The sequence below is a fragment of the Manihot esculenta genome, chromosome 11 (assembly GCF_001659605.2).
Source record: "Manihot esculenta cultivar AM560-2 chromosome 11, M.esculenta_v8, whole genome shotgun sequence".
In the NCBI taxonomy this organism is placed as follows: Eukaryota; Viridiplantae; Streptophyta; class Magnoliopsida; order Malpighiales; family Euphorbiaceae; genus Manihot; species Manihot esculenta.
Window position 1 is genome coordinate 536384 of NC_035171.2, and position 17335 is coordinate 553718.

The 17335-nt window shown below is 34.4% G+C and overlaps 4 protein-coding genes across 7 annotated transcripts; 1 reads left to right on the plus strand and 3 right to left on the minus strand.

Annotated features, from left to right (window-relative positions):
- Positions 1–1530: 1530 nt before the first annotated feature.
- Positions 1531–3091, minus strand: LOC110626562. Of its 3 annotated transcripts, none has more exons than XM_021772541.2 (3): positions 2836–3091; positions 2416–2749; positions 1531–1591 (listed from the first exon to the last, which is right to left on the minus strand). In XM_021772541.2, the coding sequence occupies exons 1-3, from the start codon at positions 2980–2982 to the stop codon at positions 1566–1568; spliced, it is 507 nt and encodes a 168-aa protein (XP_021628233.1). In that variant the 5' UTR covers positions 2983–3091; the 3' UTR covers positions 1531–1565. The 3 variants fall into 3 exon arrangements, with proteins under 3 accessions (XP_021628233.1, XP_021628234.1, XP_021628231.1); XM_021772542.2 differs by lacking the exon at positions 1531–1591 and adding an exon at positions 1646–1665; XM_021772539.2 differs by lacking the exon at positions 1531–1591 and having other exon boundaries at positions 2099–2749; positions 2836–3090.
- A 1242-nt stretch (positions 3092–4333) lies between these two features.
- LOC110626561 (probable ADP-ribosylation factor GTPase-activating protein AGD11) lies at positions 4334–7905 on the plus strand. 2 transcript variants are annotated; one of them, XM_021772538.2, is made up of 11 exons: positions 4334–4491; positions 4584–4637; positions 4780–4890; positions 5353–5430; positions 5665–5749; positions 5931–6006; positions 6242–6405; positions 6484–6700; positions 6833–6949; positions 7056–7151; positions 7336–7905. In XM_021772538.2, the coding sequence occupies exons 3-11, from the start codon at positions 4857–4859 to the stop codon at positions 7615–7617; spliced, it is 1149 nt and encodes a 382-aa protein (XP_021628230.1). In that variant the 5' UTR covers positions 4334–4491; positions 4584–4637; positions 4780–4856; the 3' UTR covers positions 7618–7905. The 2 variants fall into 2 exon arrangements, with proteins under 2 accessions (XP_021628230.1, XP_043818010.1); XM_043962075.1 differs by having other exon boundaries at positions 4364–4418.
- A 1427-nt stretch (positions 7906–9332) lies between these two features.
- LOC110627171 (uncharacterized protein At5g39865) lies at positions 9333–11012 on the minus strand. The gene has a single exon (XM_021773435.2). The coding sequence runs from the start codon at positions 10474–10476 to the stop codon at positions 9679–9681; it is 798 nt and encodes a 265-aa protein (XP_021629127.1). The 5' UTR covers positions 10477–11012; the 3' UTR covers positions 9333–9678.
- Positions 11013–12094: 1082 nt separating this feature from the next.
- On the minus strand, positions 12095–15804 carry LOC110626339 (putative disease resistance RPP13-like protein 1). Its single transcript, XM_021772169.2, has one exon. It carries the CDS (start codon positions 15709–15711, stop codon positions 12475–12477), a length of 3237 nt encoding a protein of 1078 aa, XP_021627861.1. The 5' UTR covers positions 15712–15804; the 3' UTR covers positions 12095–12474.
- Positions 15805–17335: the final 1531 nt, after the last annotated feature.

Here is a 17335-nt window from a genome sequence, read left to right on the forward strand (position 1 = left end):
ATCGAATTGAATATTTAAAAATATTTGATTCAATATCATCTCGAGGCTAAACTATACCTACAAAAGTTTCCATAGATAATCAGAAACGGCGGCTCTGTAGATGCTTTTGTAACGATATATATCACCTACGAAACCGCCGATAAAAATTACTAACAGAAAGGGTGCCATCATACCGTATTAAACACCGAATTTTATTAGAACTATAAAATTAAACGTGTTTGAACTTAGAGAGCAGTACTAAGGGTGACTTCTTGAAAAGTTCAATATTGCTGGATGATTTTTTAAAAAGTCTTTGTGTTCTATATTTTACTAATTTAATATTAAATTTGATTTTCAATTAAGAATTTTTTTATTTTATATTAACTTCTTAATTTATTTTTAATTTTGAAATTAATTTTATTAATTCTCATTTTAACAACTAATGGGATTAAAAAAGGCTCCTTGCCTTGGAGAAGAATTAGGCATAAGTTGCAAAGGAGCTCGCATTTTATAGGAAATCCAGCTCTTCTTTCCTTTCACTAAAGTATGATAATCAATTTTCTTCTTTTTTAAAAAAAAAAAAAATATTATCAACAGATTATTTATAGAATTGATTTGTAGGTATTACTGAAAATTTGATTTCCACGATAAATTCATAGGTAATTTTATATTTTTATTTTTTATCATAATTTATAGATAATTCATACATAGTTTAACATATTGTCTTGTAGTGCATTATTCTCATTCAGATTGATCCTTCAAAATTCTTGGATGATAATTGAGTTAAAAATTATTAGAAAAAAAAAAACAAAATAATCAATATATTAGTCATCAACCATATTTTAGAAATATAATAAATTTAATTTTATAATTTTAATTAACATATTTAAAAATATTTCTAATGCTAATTTTAACAATAATATCAAACTTGACTATAGTGACACACATTCATAAAAACAAAACTTCAAATTGAAAAATTATACTATAATAAGCTGTAATATAAATGTAATGTAACTAATAATTTGATTTTTCAAAATTAAATTTTAATATCAGTGGTGAAGGAATTGAAAAGATTTTATCATTTCACTTTTTATCCCACTAACGCCTTATTTGGTTGAGATAATTTAATCAGAGAATTTCAAATTTTCAAAAACGTTAATTTGATTAACATTTTTATTTAACTTTTTAAAAAGTTAAAAATATTATTTTATTTAATAAAAAAAAACTTATTTTTTTCTAATTTAATTAAATTAGATTCTAAAAAATAAACTTTCCGGTAAACTAATTCCCATCCCAGAGGATGGGCATAAGTAATGCAGGGCAAAAATTTAACTAAGATGAGAGAATTCTCTGGGGGTTTGGAAATGTCATGATATGTGTGTCTGTGGGTCATTTTATAAATGTTTTTTTCAGAAAAAAGAAAAGCTTAAGCATTTGTGTGAGAGTAGTATCCTATAATTTGTTGTTCACAGCTAGCATGTGATCCATCAACATTCCCAAAATACTAGCCTGCCATATCCCATTTGCTTGCAGGTTAGACACTGCATCCTCTAACTCTTCCTATCTGAGACTGTGAGGCAATGCACTCATAAGTCTCTCTTTCTGCCTGCAACTGGGAAGGACTTTAAACAGCTTTAGTTTCAGCTTCAGAACATTCTCTCTGTCTCTGTCTCTTTTTCAATCATTCTGAGCGTTATTATACCTTTTTCCTTGTTAATATCTTCAATGAAGCCATTATTGAAAATATTAAAAGCAAAAAAGGGAATGATATAGACAAAGATAGTAACATTATCTTTAAAAATTACTTAACAGAAATATGATAACCTTTAGTATAAAATGTAATTAACCAGAACAAGAGACTGCATTCTTCCCTACACCTAGCAACAGTAATGGTATCTGTACAAATTAACTCAAATAGCAGTCAATAGCAACAACTAAATCTTAGGTTTTGTTTGGTTCAAAGTCACCATTAATTTCTTTGGAAGTTACATAATTTCAAGGAACTAATTTCCTTAAGTTCCTAGGAAATTGAAAAAAAATACCAACCAAATAAACTGAATATGCTAACTTTCTGATAATTGATTAAGTTAGTTATTTTTCTTTTGCTATTCACTCCAACTGAAACAAATCTCGCATCAATATCAATATTAATGTCAATATCAAACACGGCATAAATGATGAAGTTTTTTTAAGACAATAATAGAATCTGTGTTTGGTACAGTAGGAGCTGTAGATAAAAATTAAAGAATGACATGAAATGAACAAGTATAGTGCTCATAGTTTATGCAATTGCCGAACCATCTTCAAACCATCTTTAATTCTCCTGTCTAACCGGAAGAAGATTTGCTTCATTCCGGTTCTTATGTAATTTAGAAAAGGCATAACATACCGTGAAAATAATGGATACGAGAGAAATTTTGATTGGATTCTCTTTACCTTGATGCAAATATGCATATCCAATGCTCGCCAAAGCCATTTGAACCTTGGCACCAAGTAGGATCAAAGCATCCACGAAGCCATAAGGTTTCTTACCACCAGGAGAAGAAAAAGGAAGCAGAGATTTCAAGCATTGCAATATACTTAGCTTTTCCTTGATCATTCCCTTAAAAATGAGCTCAGCGATGCAGACAAACATGACTGCCGAACACAGTCCCCAAACTATCAAACCATATCGAGGCTGATTCGGCAAGGCCATTTGGTCAAAAGCCAGCACCAGGATCTCTAGCAGGAGGTTTGCGAGAATGAAGATCCATCCCAATTCTTTATGATCCTAAAATTGGATTGTTCAGAGATAAAATTGTTAATCTGATCCCTATTGATGCCGGAAAGAAAGAAAAGAAATTGATATGCATATACCTTGGTGTCTCTTCGATGGTGATATCGATGATTGTTGTTGGGTTGAAAGAATTCATCCCCTGTTTCTTCCATCATCAAGTCATGGACGAAGGTGTTGGTATTATCATGTTCTGGTTCAGATGAGGTTCCATGAGACCTCGAAATCATGGTGACCGATCAAGGAAAACAGACAGAGAAGCAATTGAAGATACACGATTCAAGAAGACCTGTTCTGCTATCCCCACTCCACACGGGTTGACTTTGAAACTTAATGGTGAACGTGCAGTCATCATAGACTAGCTTATATGCCACTAAAGCAATGGGCCTTCGGGTCCATTTCTAGAAAGTCATGAAACCCTAGGTTTGAATTAGAATTTATATATACAGACATAAAAGGATATAATTTAAAATTTTAATTCAACATATTTAATCGTTCTTTATCTCTAACTATCAATTTGAGATGAGGCTTTGTTATTTTGAAATTAAAAGAAAATTATAGTTATTCATCTTAATAACGTAGACAGACTTAAATATCTTTAGTATTTAGATCAAGAGCTCTCATTATTTGAAAGTACAAGTTTGATACACTTGGTAATTATTGGTGAAATAAACAAATAACACAATGTGATTCTTATATACATACCTCCACCGCAGGCGGTTAAGAAAAACTTTTGGTTCAATTGCCGCTATAACCCCGGATCATTCAGATCATCTCTTGAGCTGGACCTGTAGGAGAATTATTGCCATTTTCGATCCCTTAATCTTGGAAGCTATCGCATGTAAAGAAACAATCTTCCATGCTCGGGCTAAAAGATACCAGAATGTTATTGTAAGGTGACTAGTGTCCTCATTCAGTCGACATCCATGGTATAATCCAGGGACATTCATGAGCTTGCAAATGATCTTCATTCTGTCACCTTTCTCCATTTGCGACACCAAGGCAATCAAGCTGCCCATTTTATTGCTTCTGCAGTAATCCAGTCTACCAACACATTATTTTTCTCTCATCTCTTCCCAGTAGAAAGTTTTTTCAAGCCTTTGAGGAAAAATAATATGTACACACTTTAATAAAAAACCAGCAAAGTTCGGCAAGCCAATGCAAACAAATGTAACGGACTCGCAGGGCCCAGAGAAGTGAATGCAGCTGCACACCTCAACAAATTCATTCTTCCAGTTCCAAGTGGCACAAAAAGGAATTTAGTTTTCTTTTCATTTTTTTTTTTAAGAAAAATGAAGAGTGGGATGCAGCTGAATCACATATCTTTTTTTTTTTTTTTTTTTTTTTTAAATTTTAATAAATAAAGTAACCTTGAATAAATTAGTGATTTTATTAGTGCAGATTATTTACTATTTTATTTTATATTGTAATTTAATATTTTTTGTATTTTAAATTTGTACATATTTATAGTTTTTTTTAATGAATTTATAGTTTTATTTATACATTTAGAATATTCTTATTTTAAAAAAGAATTAATCATTGGAACATTATTCTTCTTCTAATCATAGCCATTTCATTCCTTTTCATTCTTTCCTTCTGTTGCCTAAACCAACAGAACTCATTTTTAACTGGCCATTTGTGTTTTATCCGTCCCTTTTTTTTTCTGGTGAAATTATCCATTTCCTGTCCAGCCAGATAATTCCCAAATTTCATTGCTTTTTTCTTTCTTGTTCTATTTTGTAATAACCCTTTTTGGCTCACATTATTTTGTCAACTTACTGCTGATTTGAATTTATTTTCTTTCTCTTTTAATACGATATCTCTGATGCAGGGGAGCAACTGATCAAGCCCCTTTTCCCATCAATTCAGATTCTTTGTTGAATATGTAAGGGAAGCCTTTTTTTTTCAATTATCTCTTTTTGTTGTTGAGTGATTGGTGCAGTCGATTGTTGTTCACATTTCTTATTTTATTGAACTAAATATGCTATATATTTGTGAGTAATTCATACCCTTTTCATTTCATGCAGAGGAGGAGGAGGAGAAGGAGGGAGTAATAAATGGCCAGCAGCCGTTGGTGATTCAAGTTTTCTTACTTTTTTGACGGATGGAAATGTCTGTGCGACAGGAGAATTCTGATGGTAATGTTTCTTATCATTTGGCATTTTTCCATTTGTATTTAAGTATATGAGAAAAATGCCTTCTTTTTTCCTCCTTTCTGCCCTCAATGAAATGACAAAACTTAGATTCATATGGCCCTCTGACACGTTTATAAACCTATCATGGTGAGATGTTATCATGAGGCTTATTCAGAAACTAAATTATTGTTGTGTGATTTGGGTAGCCAGATGCAATGATCATAGGCCTGTTCTTGAGAGTTTATTCTGAACTTTTAATAACCTTAGAATGGATAAATTTGTTTAAGTCTTAATATGTATTAGTTCTAAAATTAAATGATTTTGAAACCTCTTCTTTTTGACATGATTAATTACTTTCGGTAATTCTTCATTTATGATATTGTAATAATCATTCTAAAAATGTTTGCTGTATGTTTGATGCAAACTTGGGTTTTTGTTTTTTGATTAAATACATTGCTTTCATAGGAGCTTATGGTAGCATGCAAGATTACTTATTTCCAGAGAAACACAGTTGGAGCAGGAAGGATCGGAACAAGGTTCCTGGTAATCTAAATTTCCTCTTGAAAACTCTTCATTTTTAAATGGCCTTCCTCATGGAGTTCGATGGGATATATAAAAGTGAGCTGTAGTGTGGTATTTGCCAGCTCTGAAACTTATAGCGTAGGGTCATTTCTTAGTTGCCCAATGTGGTTTTCTGCTAAAATGTTACCTCCTTTTGCCCTATTCTGAAAGCTTGTCTGGCAGATACAAGGTAATCTTGTCTACTTCATTAACCAGGTCCACAGCGAAAACTGGAGAAACTGCTGAATCAACCAGGCAATAAGATTTGTGCAGATTGTGGGTCACCAGACCCAAAATGGGTGTAAGTTTTTCAGATTGAACAAAAAGTTTTTTGTTTTGTTATTTTGATTCTTTTTTCTCCATCTAGCTTTATTTGCTCAATGAAAGATGAGTTCATGTTCATGAGATTTTTTTTTTGTGGCTGTTGGCTGGATATCACATTGACTATTTTTCTTTTGACCGAGTTGTTTGGTATGCATCAGGTCCTTAAGTCACGGAGTATATATTTGTATCAAGTGTTCTGGTGTTCATAGAAGCCTTGGAGTACATATATCAAAGGTGTTATTTTTGCAATTTCACTCCTTATCCTGCTTCAGAATCACAGATTGTTTAATATTGTGCTACTGTGATTTCATACTGTAAACTAAAGGAGAGTTGCCTCAATTCTTTGTATTCTATTACTTTTTTCACCTTATGTGGGTGATTGATTAGAATTACAAAATTTTGAAAAGTTTTATGCAGCATTATTTATTTTGCAGTTTGATGCTCTAATTTGGTCCTCATCTTATGCCAGGTTCTATCAATCAAGCTAGATGAATGGACAGATGAACAAGTGAGTTGTTTCATTGAATTGGGTGGCAATATTGCAGCAAACAAGAAGTATGAAGCTTGCCTTCCAGATGAATGCAGAAAACCAAAGCCAGATGCCTCTATAGAGGAGCGAGTAGAATTCATTAGGTAGTGCGAGCAAGTACAGGAATGATCATTCACCTTAACTATCCTATTCTAAATCAGGATTTTACTCTGAATACTCAGGAGAAAATATGAGCTTCTACAATTTTTGGGCACTAGTGATAACGTGACAAGCTCTCATCGGCCCCAAAGAACTTCGTCATCTTCTCAAACCAGTTCCTCCCAAGAGAAGAAGCCCTTCGACAAGCAAGCAACAAGGCATCGTATTGGGAATGCACTGCGTAACAGCTGGGCAAGAAAAGAAGCTGAGTACAAGTACCCAAAAAAGAGCTCTTCTATGGTAATGATTTCCTACCTTATTAACAATACTTTTATCAGACCATGAATTTTCACCTTTGCCACCCCTTGATGATTTACTGGGAAATAAAATTTCATTCACTGGATCTAGTCACTAGAAATGTGCTGTTTATAGGCAGGAATGGTTGAATTTATTGGACTAATCAAGGTTAATGTGGTAAGAGGAACTAATCTAGCTATACGAGATGTGGTAAGTAGTGATCCGTATGTCATCATTGCCCTGGGCCACCAAGTAAGCCTCTTCTCTTCATAATATCATTAGCATTATAATTATGATATTAACTGAAATGAAGGCAACTGTGTTCTTAATCTATACTCTTTATTAATTCTTGTTCCAGTCTGTGAGAACTCGCGTCATAAAGAACAACCTGAATCCAGTTTGGAATGAGAGTCTAATGTTGTCAATCCCAGAACAGATTCCTCCTCTAAAGTTGGTGAGTTGTCTTTGTCTACCCTGGAATTAAAACAGAAACTATGAAAATGCCGATTGAACCATCCATCTCTGTACATATTGTGTATATTATGTGTACTTTATATTGAAGAAATGAACAGCAGTTTTTATGACTCTGGTATTGGAAAAAAAGTAATGCCTGTTTTGAATTAACTTTTAACCTGCAGCTTGTGTATGATAAAGATACATTTTCTACTGATGACTTTATGGGCGAGGCTGAGATAGACATTCAACCTCTGGTTGCTGCTGCCAAAGCCTATGAAACCTCCAGTGTGACTGAGTCAACGCAGCTCGGCAAGTGGGTAGCCAGCAAGGATAACACTCTAGTGCAAGATGGTGTGATCACCTTAATAGACGGAATGGTAAAACAAGACATAAGCCTCAGGCTACAAAATGTAGAGAGAGGGGTGCTAGAGATCGAGCTGGAATGCGTTCCTCTTACTCAATAGTTAAGCCAGAAACACAATTTCCATCAGCTGGAAGATGCATAATAAGAACAAATGTTTAGCCTGCTGCTATTGCTATTTTTGTATACTGCTATACAGTCCCCGTCCTTGTTTACATGGAATCTTAGAATTGCCCTTTTGAAGATTTTTGTGGATAGTTTGTGAACTTTCATAGTTACTAAGCATAATTCAAATGTAATCAGGTTGAGCAGCCCAAATACACTAAAAATGCTGGTTCGTTGGCAACTGTGTTATTATAATTATAAACATTGTTATTAGCCTTAAACCAAACCATGTTCCTCAGAGACGCATTGTTTAGATCAGCATTTGCAGCTTTCTTGATTATTATATTGTAGCATTTTCTCATCTATAGATCTTTTTTTTTGTTCCGAATTCTGGGCATTATTTTCAACGCCTAGATATATATATAATCATCCATGTTGTAGGTTATAAATTATTCAAATTCATGATAAATCTTACTCAATATTACAAGTCTTCTATACAAATTATAGTATGATGACTTTTCTTTTATTACTAGAATGTATATACCCAAATGTGGGTAAAAATTTCCCATATCCATAATCATGTAAAACTGTACAAGTTTATGTGGCAAGCTGTTGTAGCAATCACGAAATTAGATTGACAATTCATTTTATTTACAAGCACCAACTCATCAGGTGTGCCTTTCTAAAAGTAGTAATTCAATGCAAGAGCCAAGATGGAGAATTTACTGAGTTGGGCCATAGAATATTTGAAGAAGAAAGAGGCACTAAGGCCACCCTTAAATTCATTATAGAACATTACTGGTTCAAGAATAGGTAAGGTGGTCAATCTATTCATATATCAGTAGAGAAGTTCAGAACTTCAGATAGGTACAAGTCGACCAAATATAGAATGAGAGAGGATGCCACCAACCCACCCAAGAAACCATTTCGATAAATATATATATATATATGTATTCCAGATGCATAATAACTTGAATTTGAAAAACAAACGGTAGTTTCCTTGCATCAAAGACTTGGTAACACGCTCAATTCATGGACAAAATAAGTTCCGAAACCAATGAAACAGTACTGCAATAAATTTATGAAAAAAAAAAAAAAGAAATCAAAAAATCTTCAAGACTTGGTGAGGACAAAAATTAGCAAAAGATCCTCAAGAATGATACAAAATATCATCAACCTTAAAGATCGAGGAATAAAACAGCGGCAATTGATGATAAAATCATAAAGGAAAAAACTGAAAAATATAAATGCTCCATAAATGATTTAGTTCATAATTAACTCTATTGCATAACAAGCCACCCCCTTCTTGTTAATCTTCATTCGAGCTCTGTTATGGCATCATGAGATAAAAGAAAACTCCAGGAATCCACAATTCCAAAGACGATATGGACCTAAAACACCTACATTTACTTACCATTAAAAACTAGAAACATCAACAAGTGCAAAAGTATAATCAACTCACAAAATCAAATTCACAAGTCACTTCACTTCATTATCATCTAGGATGAGACACTAATTCTACTCTATCAAATTGGAAAAAGAAAAACAAAACTAACAGGAAAAGAAAAGGTAGCAGAAAGATGATCTAAGCCATTCTGTTTAGTGTGCCACATGAATCCATTCTTGGAAACAGCAACAGTATTTTACTTGGAATATGACAAATATAAAAAAAATCAAAATTATCAACAACTGAAGGAAATATAATTGAATCAATTAGGGAAAGATAACACCACCATTCTCATTATTATCCACCATTTGAGGACTAAATATTTACATTGCCATAAAGGAGAAACTCCCTTGTGCACAATACTACCAAAACACGCAATCAAATATGGTGTTTTGATACAACAGACTATTATTTCTCATAACAATCTTCACAGAACAATGAACATCGACCCCCTAACCGATGATCACACATTTAGAAATGAGAAAAAGCAAAGTCCATGAGTCCAAAGAGCACTTTGAATTCAACCTTTAATACAATATCCACATCCATGCATACATCAACAGAACATCTGAAACCAACACAACAAATCATCAACTATGTGCTGCAGGGAAATCATGAACAGCAATCAGGACACCGAATCAGTCCATTCTCATTGCATATAAAGCACCTCTTGAGCACATCTTCCTCTTCATCAAAAATCTTCCTACTGCCACTACAATTTCCACATGGTACAAATCTCATATCACCGCACGCTTCACAAACAAACCCAGGCTGTCTTCTCGGGAAACCATCAAGAACGTCGGCCAATTCGCCAGTCTCATACATTTGCTTAATCACTTCAGCACCACCCACATGCTTTCCCCTTATAAATACTTGTGGTAAGCTCACATTACCCTCTCCCAACACACTTTCCAACTCATTCTTGTAAGCTGAATCCATGGAAATATCCCTCTCATCAATCCACATTCTAAACCCTCTAAATATCATCCTAACAGCATAACAATCCTCAAACGTCCTTCGAATCCCTCGTAGACTGGTAAAATAAACCACAATCCGATCCGAGGTACCTGGCAGTCGAATCCTAGAATTGGCGAACCCAAAAGTATACCTATTATATTCAGGTCCCATCGATTTCACAGGCTTAAGCTTGCTCGCTAGCGTTAGCGATTGTGATTGGGATCCGTGGAGAATTGACTTGTGGGATTTCGACGATTCGAAGATATTGCTAAGCCTCTGAACCTTCCCTTTCATGGGTTCAAAGGAATTGAAGAATCTGGAGGGGGATTGAACAAATTCTTTGGGGGATGATTTTGATGAGTGAATTGTAATAGAACGATTAAAGAAAGAGGAGGCGATGGTGGTAGACTTGGATTTGCCCGTGAAGTCCATGTTATTTTCGAATTCGGCCATCAACTCAGGTCACAAAACGAGAAAAATGAAAGGAATTGAGAGTTTTCCTCTCACCTTTAAGGGAAACAAACAAAAGGGTTTTTGATAGATCAAGATCGAAACAATCTTGACCTCAAAATTTGGGGATAGAAAAAGATGAAAAGCAAAGAGCTTCGCGATTCTCAAATTCAGAACTTGGAAGCTACCAATGAAAACCAAAATGGAGATCAAAAAAAGAAAAAAGAAGAAGAAGAAGAAGAAAAGAAGAAGAGAAACAATCCTGAGTGTACAAAATTCTAAGATGATGGCGGTGGAGAAAGAAAAAGAGATAATCGGAAAACCCCAAATGGTGGTGGTGGTGGGGGTAGAAAGATTTTAAAAGGGTGGTGTTGTGTTTCTTGTTAGCTGTTGATGCTGATTCAGCTGTTATGGTTAGAAATCCTTCGATTTCTTTTCAGGTGGACAGAGAGGAAAGGGAAGAGAGAGAAATGTGGGCTTTGTTTGTTTGATTTATGGATTCGGTGTTTGTTGGGTTTCTGGAGAGAGAAATGTGGAGGAGCTGATATTGGCGGCCTAACTAAGAATATAATTTTATTTAAATGCGCATGCATGCATGCATACATCACAGGCTTAATCAACTGACCTTTTGGGTTGGGCTTGGGAATGAGGGTGGGCTTGCCTTTGCCTTTGCCTTTGCCTTTTAAAGTATGAAATTGTTTCTTCTTGTGAATTTTAAAATAAAATTCATTCACACGGATGTGTTGTGTGCGCTACGGAGACCTCTCTCTCACCAACCGCCGTATTGCAATTTGCAAGCTAATTTCAATTTCAAAATTTTCGTACTTAAGTGTACTTAAAAATTACTCAATATTCTAATTATGAACAACTGGATTAATTTTAAGGAAAATTATTAATTAGATTTATCTTTATATGACTAATAATGTCTAAGATAATATTTCTTTAATTACCATAACAATTACTTTCAGCACTATTGACAGCATCATTAAGATCATCATTTCCATGATCCCCAAGTTGACTATACTAAATATTCTTTACATAATCCTTTTTTTTTTCCTTGATTAAAGTTTATTAACATGAAGGGCTTTTTTTATTTTACCCTCTTCCCATTATATCATTTTAACTGTAATAATTTTGCTCTGTGGTCCAACCAAGGGTCACTCTAATTTCTTTTGGGTTGTGGACGGATTTCATTCTCCCTTACATTTATTCATTTTCTTTTTTCAGCTTTCCAAACCAGACATTTGATCTAATTTTAAATCAATGGATTCAAATACATGAATCCAAATTATTGAATTTGGAATCTAAAGGCTAACTTTTTTTTGCTTTGAAGAACAACATTCATAATTGAATTTCACCATAACCATTTACTGATGATTTGTGAGTTCAAGAACACATGATGCTCAAGTCCAAAAGCAGTGTCAACATAGAATGGCTTATAGAACCTGAAATTCTAACGCCAAAAGAATCAAATTAGATCCCTCTATTTCACCTTGTCCATCTGGGCACCATCTTAGTCTTCAATTCTAAGCATATAAACCCAGCAACAAAAGATTTAGCATTTCCAAAAGATGTTAAATGAGTGAAAGATGCATCTACAAAAGATTTAGCATTTCCTAATAATAAAATCCAAGGTGTTTGCCAAGTGAACTTGTTCATGAAGTATGCATATATCGTTCTTTCTTTTCCCTCATCAGACATATAATAAGCGATTTCAAGGAAATAGAATGCAATTCCATATGAAAATCAGAGAGAAGAGGCAAAAGATGCATCTACAAATTAGAAGAGATACTTGGCTCCATTTCATAACTTCTACAAATTAATAATTTTCACTACGTGCTTGAGCTATGATTTTAATGATTTAACTAGACTAATAAAGAAACTGTTAATTTTACCTTAGTATATGGATGCCAAGAAATCTTGGGCCATCCCCTAAGCCAGGGACAGAACAGCCCTCTCAAGCAGGACTGGCGATAAAGTTCAATCCTTACGACAAGACTCTCAAGTGAGATAAGGGTATCGAATCTTGGACGTCCATTGATAGGAACTGTTTAATCGTAAAAACCTGAGAGCATCACACTCTTCAATTTCAATTTCATCTACAGTAACAGACAAAGTAACCACTTGCTCCATTAGTAAATTTAGTGCATCGATGGACTGGAATCCTCGAACAGTGAGTCGATGTAGCCCAGAAGGTAACCTTTTTAGCTGCAGAGAACCAGCTTTCATCATCCATCCTATTCTGATTTCGATCTCCATTTCGGTTATAACTTCTAATATTGAATATAGCGTATCTAAGGACTGGAAGGTGCCTATAGTGAGTCGATGCATGCCAGAAGACAATTTTTCTACCAACCAATCACGAGAATCGTCATATAACCTCATTTCATTAATTCTTGGGGCACTTGGAAGTGATGCAACAAGTAATTTCTGACATCCTACAACCTTAAGTGTTGTTAGAGATGGAAGGTGATCAGACAGCACCACCTTTCTTAGATTGGGACATTCTCGTACATAAAGCTCTTGAAGAAGAGGGAAAGCTCCACCTTTAAAAGAAACCAATTCATGCCATTGTAGCATCCTTTCAAAACTCAAAATTTCCAGGGATCCAAATGGCTTCTGCATGGACAAGCAACTTCCATAAAACTCTGGCCCAATGACCACCAACCTTGGAAAGTCTATGATTGACAGTTGTTTAAGAGAAGCTAACTGGCCGAGTGGAGGTATGGAGGTACAGTTTCTGCATCCATTGAGCTCTATGCAGACAATATTTGAGAAAGAGGAGAACCCCACCCAACTTGGAAATTCTGTGCCCCCATAACCGAAAATGTAAAGACATTCCAAGTTGATCTGAGGGTGTAATTGCTCAAGCACTTCTCTGTCGTGCTCTGGATTCTCTGTTTCACCATTCCATCTGAATGTCAACACCTTGAGGTGCCTCTTCGCCTTCAAATTTGCTTCTAAAGCATCTTGAATATCAACAATATTCTGCAGATTCCTAATGCACATTTGTCCCTGTAGGTCCTGAAGCTCCCCCAACTCTTTGATGTTAGACCCACTTTGCTTCCCCAATACGAAATCAGTCAACGTTTGAAGCTTTGTTAACCTTCCCATTTTTAGGGGCATCTCTTGCAATTTTGTTTCTCCAATATCAAGATGATTCAAGCAAATCAACCTCCCCATATTGGTTGGCAATTGAACGAGGTTTCTGCACCCTTGCAATATTAAAGTCCGCAAATTACATAAACCAACCATAGACTCTGGTAACCTTCTGATTGATGTTCGAAAGAGATTCAGATAACGAACATTGCTCAAATTGCCAATTGAATCCGGTAAAACAGCAAGGTATTTGCATTCATGCAAGATTAACGTTTGCAAATTGTACAGACTACTGACAACTTCGGGTAGCCTTTCTATGGATGTTGAGGAAAGATCTAGATAACGCAAATGTCTCAAGTTGCCAATAGAGTTAGGCAATTCAATTATGTTATCATATTGGGATAAAGACAACACTCGCAAGCGTCCAAATGTCAATAATAAATTTTGCATTACCTCATTATCAATACATTTATGAGGAGGCAACCGTGATAATTCCACAGGGAATAAGGTGCGCAAGAACTTGGCTTCGTAGATTGCCTCAAATTTATCAGCAGCATCATGTTTTGTTCTTGTATACGATAAATGACGAACTATCCTAGCAATTTTGTATGAATTATCAGCCTCCAATCTGAAGGAAAATTCTCCAGATACAAGTATTGCTAGGTCATGTATAAGGTCATGCATAACAAAGCCTGATTGATTACCAGTTGATAGCTGAAACAGCGTTCTTGATACCAGGATATTGAAGTATTCTTCACCTACTTCCTCCAACTCCTTGTTTCCTTGAGATTGAACTAGAAGACCCTCTGCCATCCACAAAAAGACTAATTCCTGCTTTTTGAAGTTATAATCCTTGGGAAACATTGCACAGTAAGCAAAACATTGCTTCAGGTGCGATGGGAGATAATGATAGCTTAATCTTAAAGCTGGGAAAATGTTGTCACTCGTCAAATTCCACAATTTGCTGTTCAAAACCTTCTCCCATTCCTCAACATCAGTTTTCGACCGTAGGAGGCCCCCCATTGTTTTTGCAGCTAAAGGTAATCCTTTGCACTTTCTCACTATCTCCCTGCCAATTGCTTCTAAGTCGTGAAGTGCATTAGGATTTCCATCATCAAATGCATGTTTTGCAAACAATGACCAGCAGTGATCTGCATTTAATTCCTTTAAATGATGAGTTGGAACAGTGCGCATAACTAGTGCTACGCTTTCATTGCGTGTTGTAACAATAATTTTGCTTCCTTTTGCACCAGATTTCAATGGCATTCGTAGAATATCCCAATCAGCGTAGTTATCATTCCACACATCATCTAAAATGAGCAAAAACTTCTTGTTCATCAACACCTCCTCTAGCTCAAGTTGAAGCTGATTTAGAATATGGGTGTCGCATTTCTTTCGCGTGACCCCCTCAAGAATATCTTTTGTTACTTTGGAAACATCGAATTCTTCTGAAACACAGACCCATGATTTAAGTTGAAAACATTCTGCTACTCTCTCATCACTGTAGACAAGCTGAGCAAGGGTAGTTTTACCTAACCCACCCATACCCACTATGGGAATCACACCCGTGCTGTTCCCATTTCCATCATCTGATAGCAGCAACTTCACTATGGCTTCTTTGTCATCATCCCTACCATAAGTACCAGACTCATCTACCAAAGAAGTTGTTGGAATCTTATATGATGGTTTTTCTCCAATACCCTCTCTGAGACCAAAGGCATCCTTTTGTTTTACCAAGTATTCAAGTCTCTCCAGAATTTCTTCTAACTGAGTTACCACTCCCTTTTTAAACGGGTTACGAGAAGAGAAGAAATTGCGCACCTTTTTCCTTGGAGATACAACTTCATGCTTCGATTGTAGAGCTCCAGAAGCAATCTCATCCAACAAGTCATCGGCTTCATAGGCAGCATCTTTGAGATCGGTGAGCCAGTTTTTCACGGCTGGCTTAGTGATCTGCTTCTCCTCTGCATCATCAAGCACGCCCACAATAGAGTTTAATGTAATATTCAACTTCTTGAGCAACCTATCATCGAGTTTTTGACCCTTGAAGAAGTCGACTACTTCAGGAGACGCCATCCGATCGAACAAAAGTTGAAGAAAAGCAGAGAGAAAGGATCCTCCTATCAAGGCTGCAGCCATGGTTTCGTACTTTTCACAAGGCTCTTACTGCAAAGAGACAATTGATCAAGCAAATGCAGAATAGTTAAAAAGGAACAAAAGAAGAGATAACATTGTTTCCATTTTCTCATCATTTGTCTTTAGAAGTTGACTCTTCTGTTATTCAACGTGGGTTTATTTTACCATTATTTTTAACTGATTATTAAAATTTAGTATTATTAATTAGTTTTTTTCCAAATGATCTAAAACTTTCACCGCTTAAATCCCTTAAATTATATACTCAATTATCTTTTTATCTCATCTCTTACCTTTAGTCTATTAACAGAAACATGAGATGATTATGGGAGATAAAGTAAATAATAGGATAGATTTTTGAAAAATTATAAAGTAATAGAAATTAAAAAATGAAATTGAAAAATATCAATTATTATATTTTAATTTTTTTTCTAAATGATTGATAATTTTGGACAAGTTAATTGTTTTAAAAGTGACAAATGGAGGGAGTATTTAGGAGAGGGCGAGTAGAGTGAGCGAGAAGTTATCTTAAAATCTCCTGCGCATTTTGAGTGAGAAGTCCTTCCTAGACAAGTAGGAGAAAGCTAGTGCTAAAGCAGGATATTACATAGTTCCTGTTCTTTTCTGGTAGGGCTAGTAATAAGGGATACATTTCTTTTTCTTAGGGGTCCTTGCAACCGAGTGCTACTGCACTTTACATTGGATAATCAAGTTATAGTTATATATATATATCTATCTTGTAGCGAGAAGGTTATTTTCAGACCCACTAGAAGATGTTTCATTTTCCTTAAATGCTAGAAGAGTACAATTCCAATACAATAACTGGTTTTTGTCTCTAGACACCCACCCCTAGTGAAGCTGAAACTTGAAAAGGAGGTGAAAGCATGAGATAAGTTGCTCAACATGCACCACTACACCCCATTTGAATGCAGCCTATTAGACTTCATATAGGAAGAACCAGTCTATCAATTTTCTAATGAAACAATTTTGAAGTGTTCAATACTGAATGAATCAATTTAATATGGATAAGAAAAATTTAATGTTCTTAATTTTAAAAATGATCGATTCTAAAATAATAAAGAGAGTTAATGAGTTTAGTATGTGCCCCTTAAATTTGTTAGTGAAATGGTGCAATTGAAAGTTTTCTGTTACACGAAAAATTGATTGTTGATAAAGATAATATTGTTTGTTAAATCATAAATAAAGTCTATCATAGATAAAGTTGTATATTTTTTATATTAAAATTATGGTAATAAAATATAATTTTGTAGTTGATGGTGAAAAAAAAATAAAAAAAAAATGTTGGAGGATAATTTTTTTTGGCATTACACTTCAATCTTTAATTTATAATATTATTTAGAGTTAGTGATAAAAAGAAATTTATATTTTTAAATTTATTGTAATTATATATTATATTTTTTTATTAATTAAATATAATATTTTAAAATTATTTTAATTGTGTTTTATCATTATTTATATTATTAAAAAATTAATAAAATTATTTCATTTGTATTTTATATTTTTTTAATTATAATTAAAAAGGAGTTTAAAAAGGAAGTTTACGCCATCTCGTCATTGTAATTATATGCTGAAAGTAAAAATTTATTTAGCTTTTTAATTTTATTTCCTT

Bases quoted from the DNA above. Each gene is read 5' to 3' on its own strand.
- LOC110626562 (XM_021772539.2), bottom strand. From the start codon at position 2,982: ATGATTTCGAGGTCTCATGGAACCTCATCTGAACCAGAACATGATAAT. The intron at 2,750-2,835 runs GTATATGCATAT...ATCCAATTTTAG, and splicing joins ACCATCGAAGAGACACCAAG to GATCATAAAGAATTGGGATG.
- LOC110626561 (XM_021772538.2), top strand. From the start codon at position 4,857: ATGGAAATGTCTGTGCGACAGGAGAATTCTGATG. The intron at 4,891-5,352 runs GTAATGTTTCTT...TTGCTTTCATAG, and splicing joins GCGACAGGAGAATTCTGATG to GAGCTTATGGTAGCATGCAA. The intron at 7,152-7,335 runs GTGAGTTGTCTT...TTTAACCTGCAG, and splicing joins AGATTCCTCCTCTAAAGTTG to CTTGTGTATGATAAAGATAC.
- LOC110627171 (XM_021773435.2), bottom strand. From the start codon at position 10,476: ATGGCCGAATTCGAAAATAACATGGACTTCACGGGCAAATCCAAGTCT.
- LOC110626339 (XM_021772169.2), bottom strand. From the start codon at position 15,711: ATGGCTGCAGCCTTGATAGGAGGATCCTTTCTCTCTGCTTTTCTTCAA.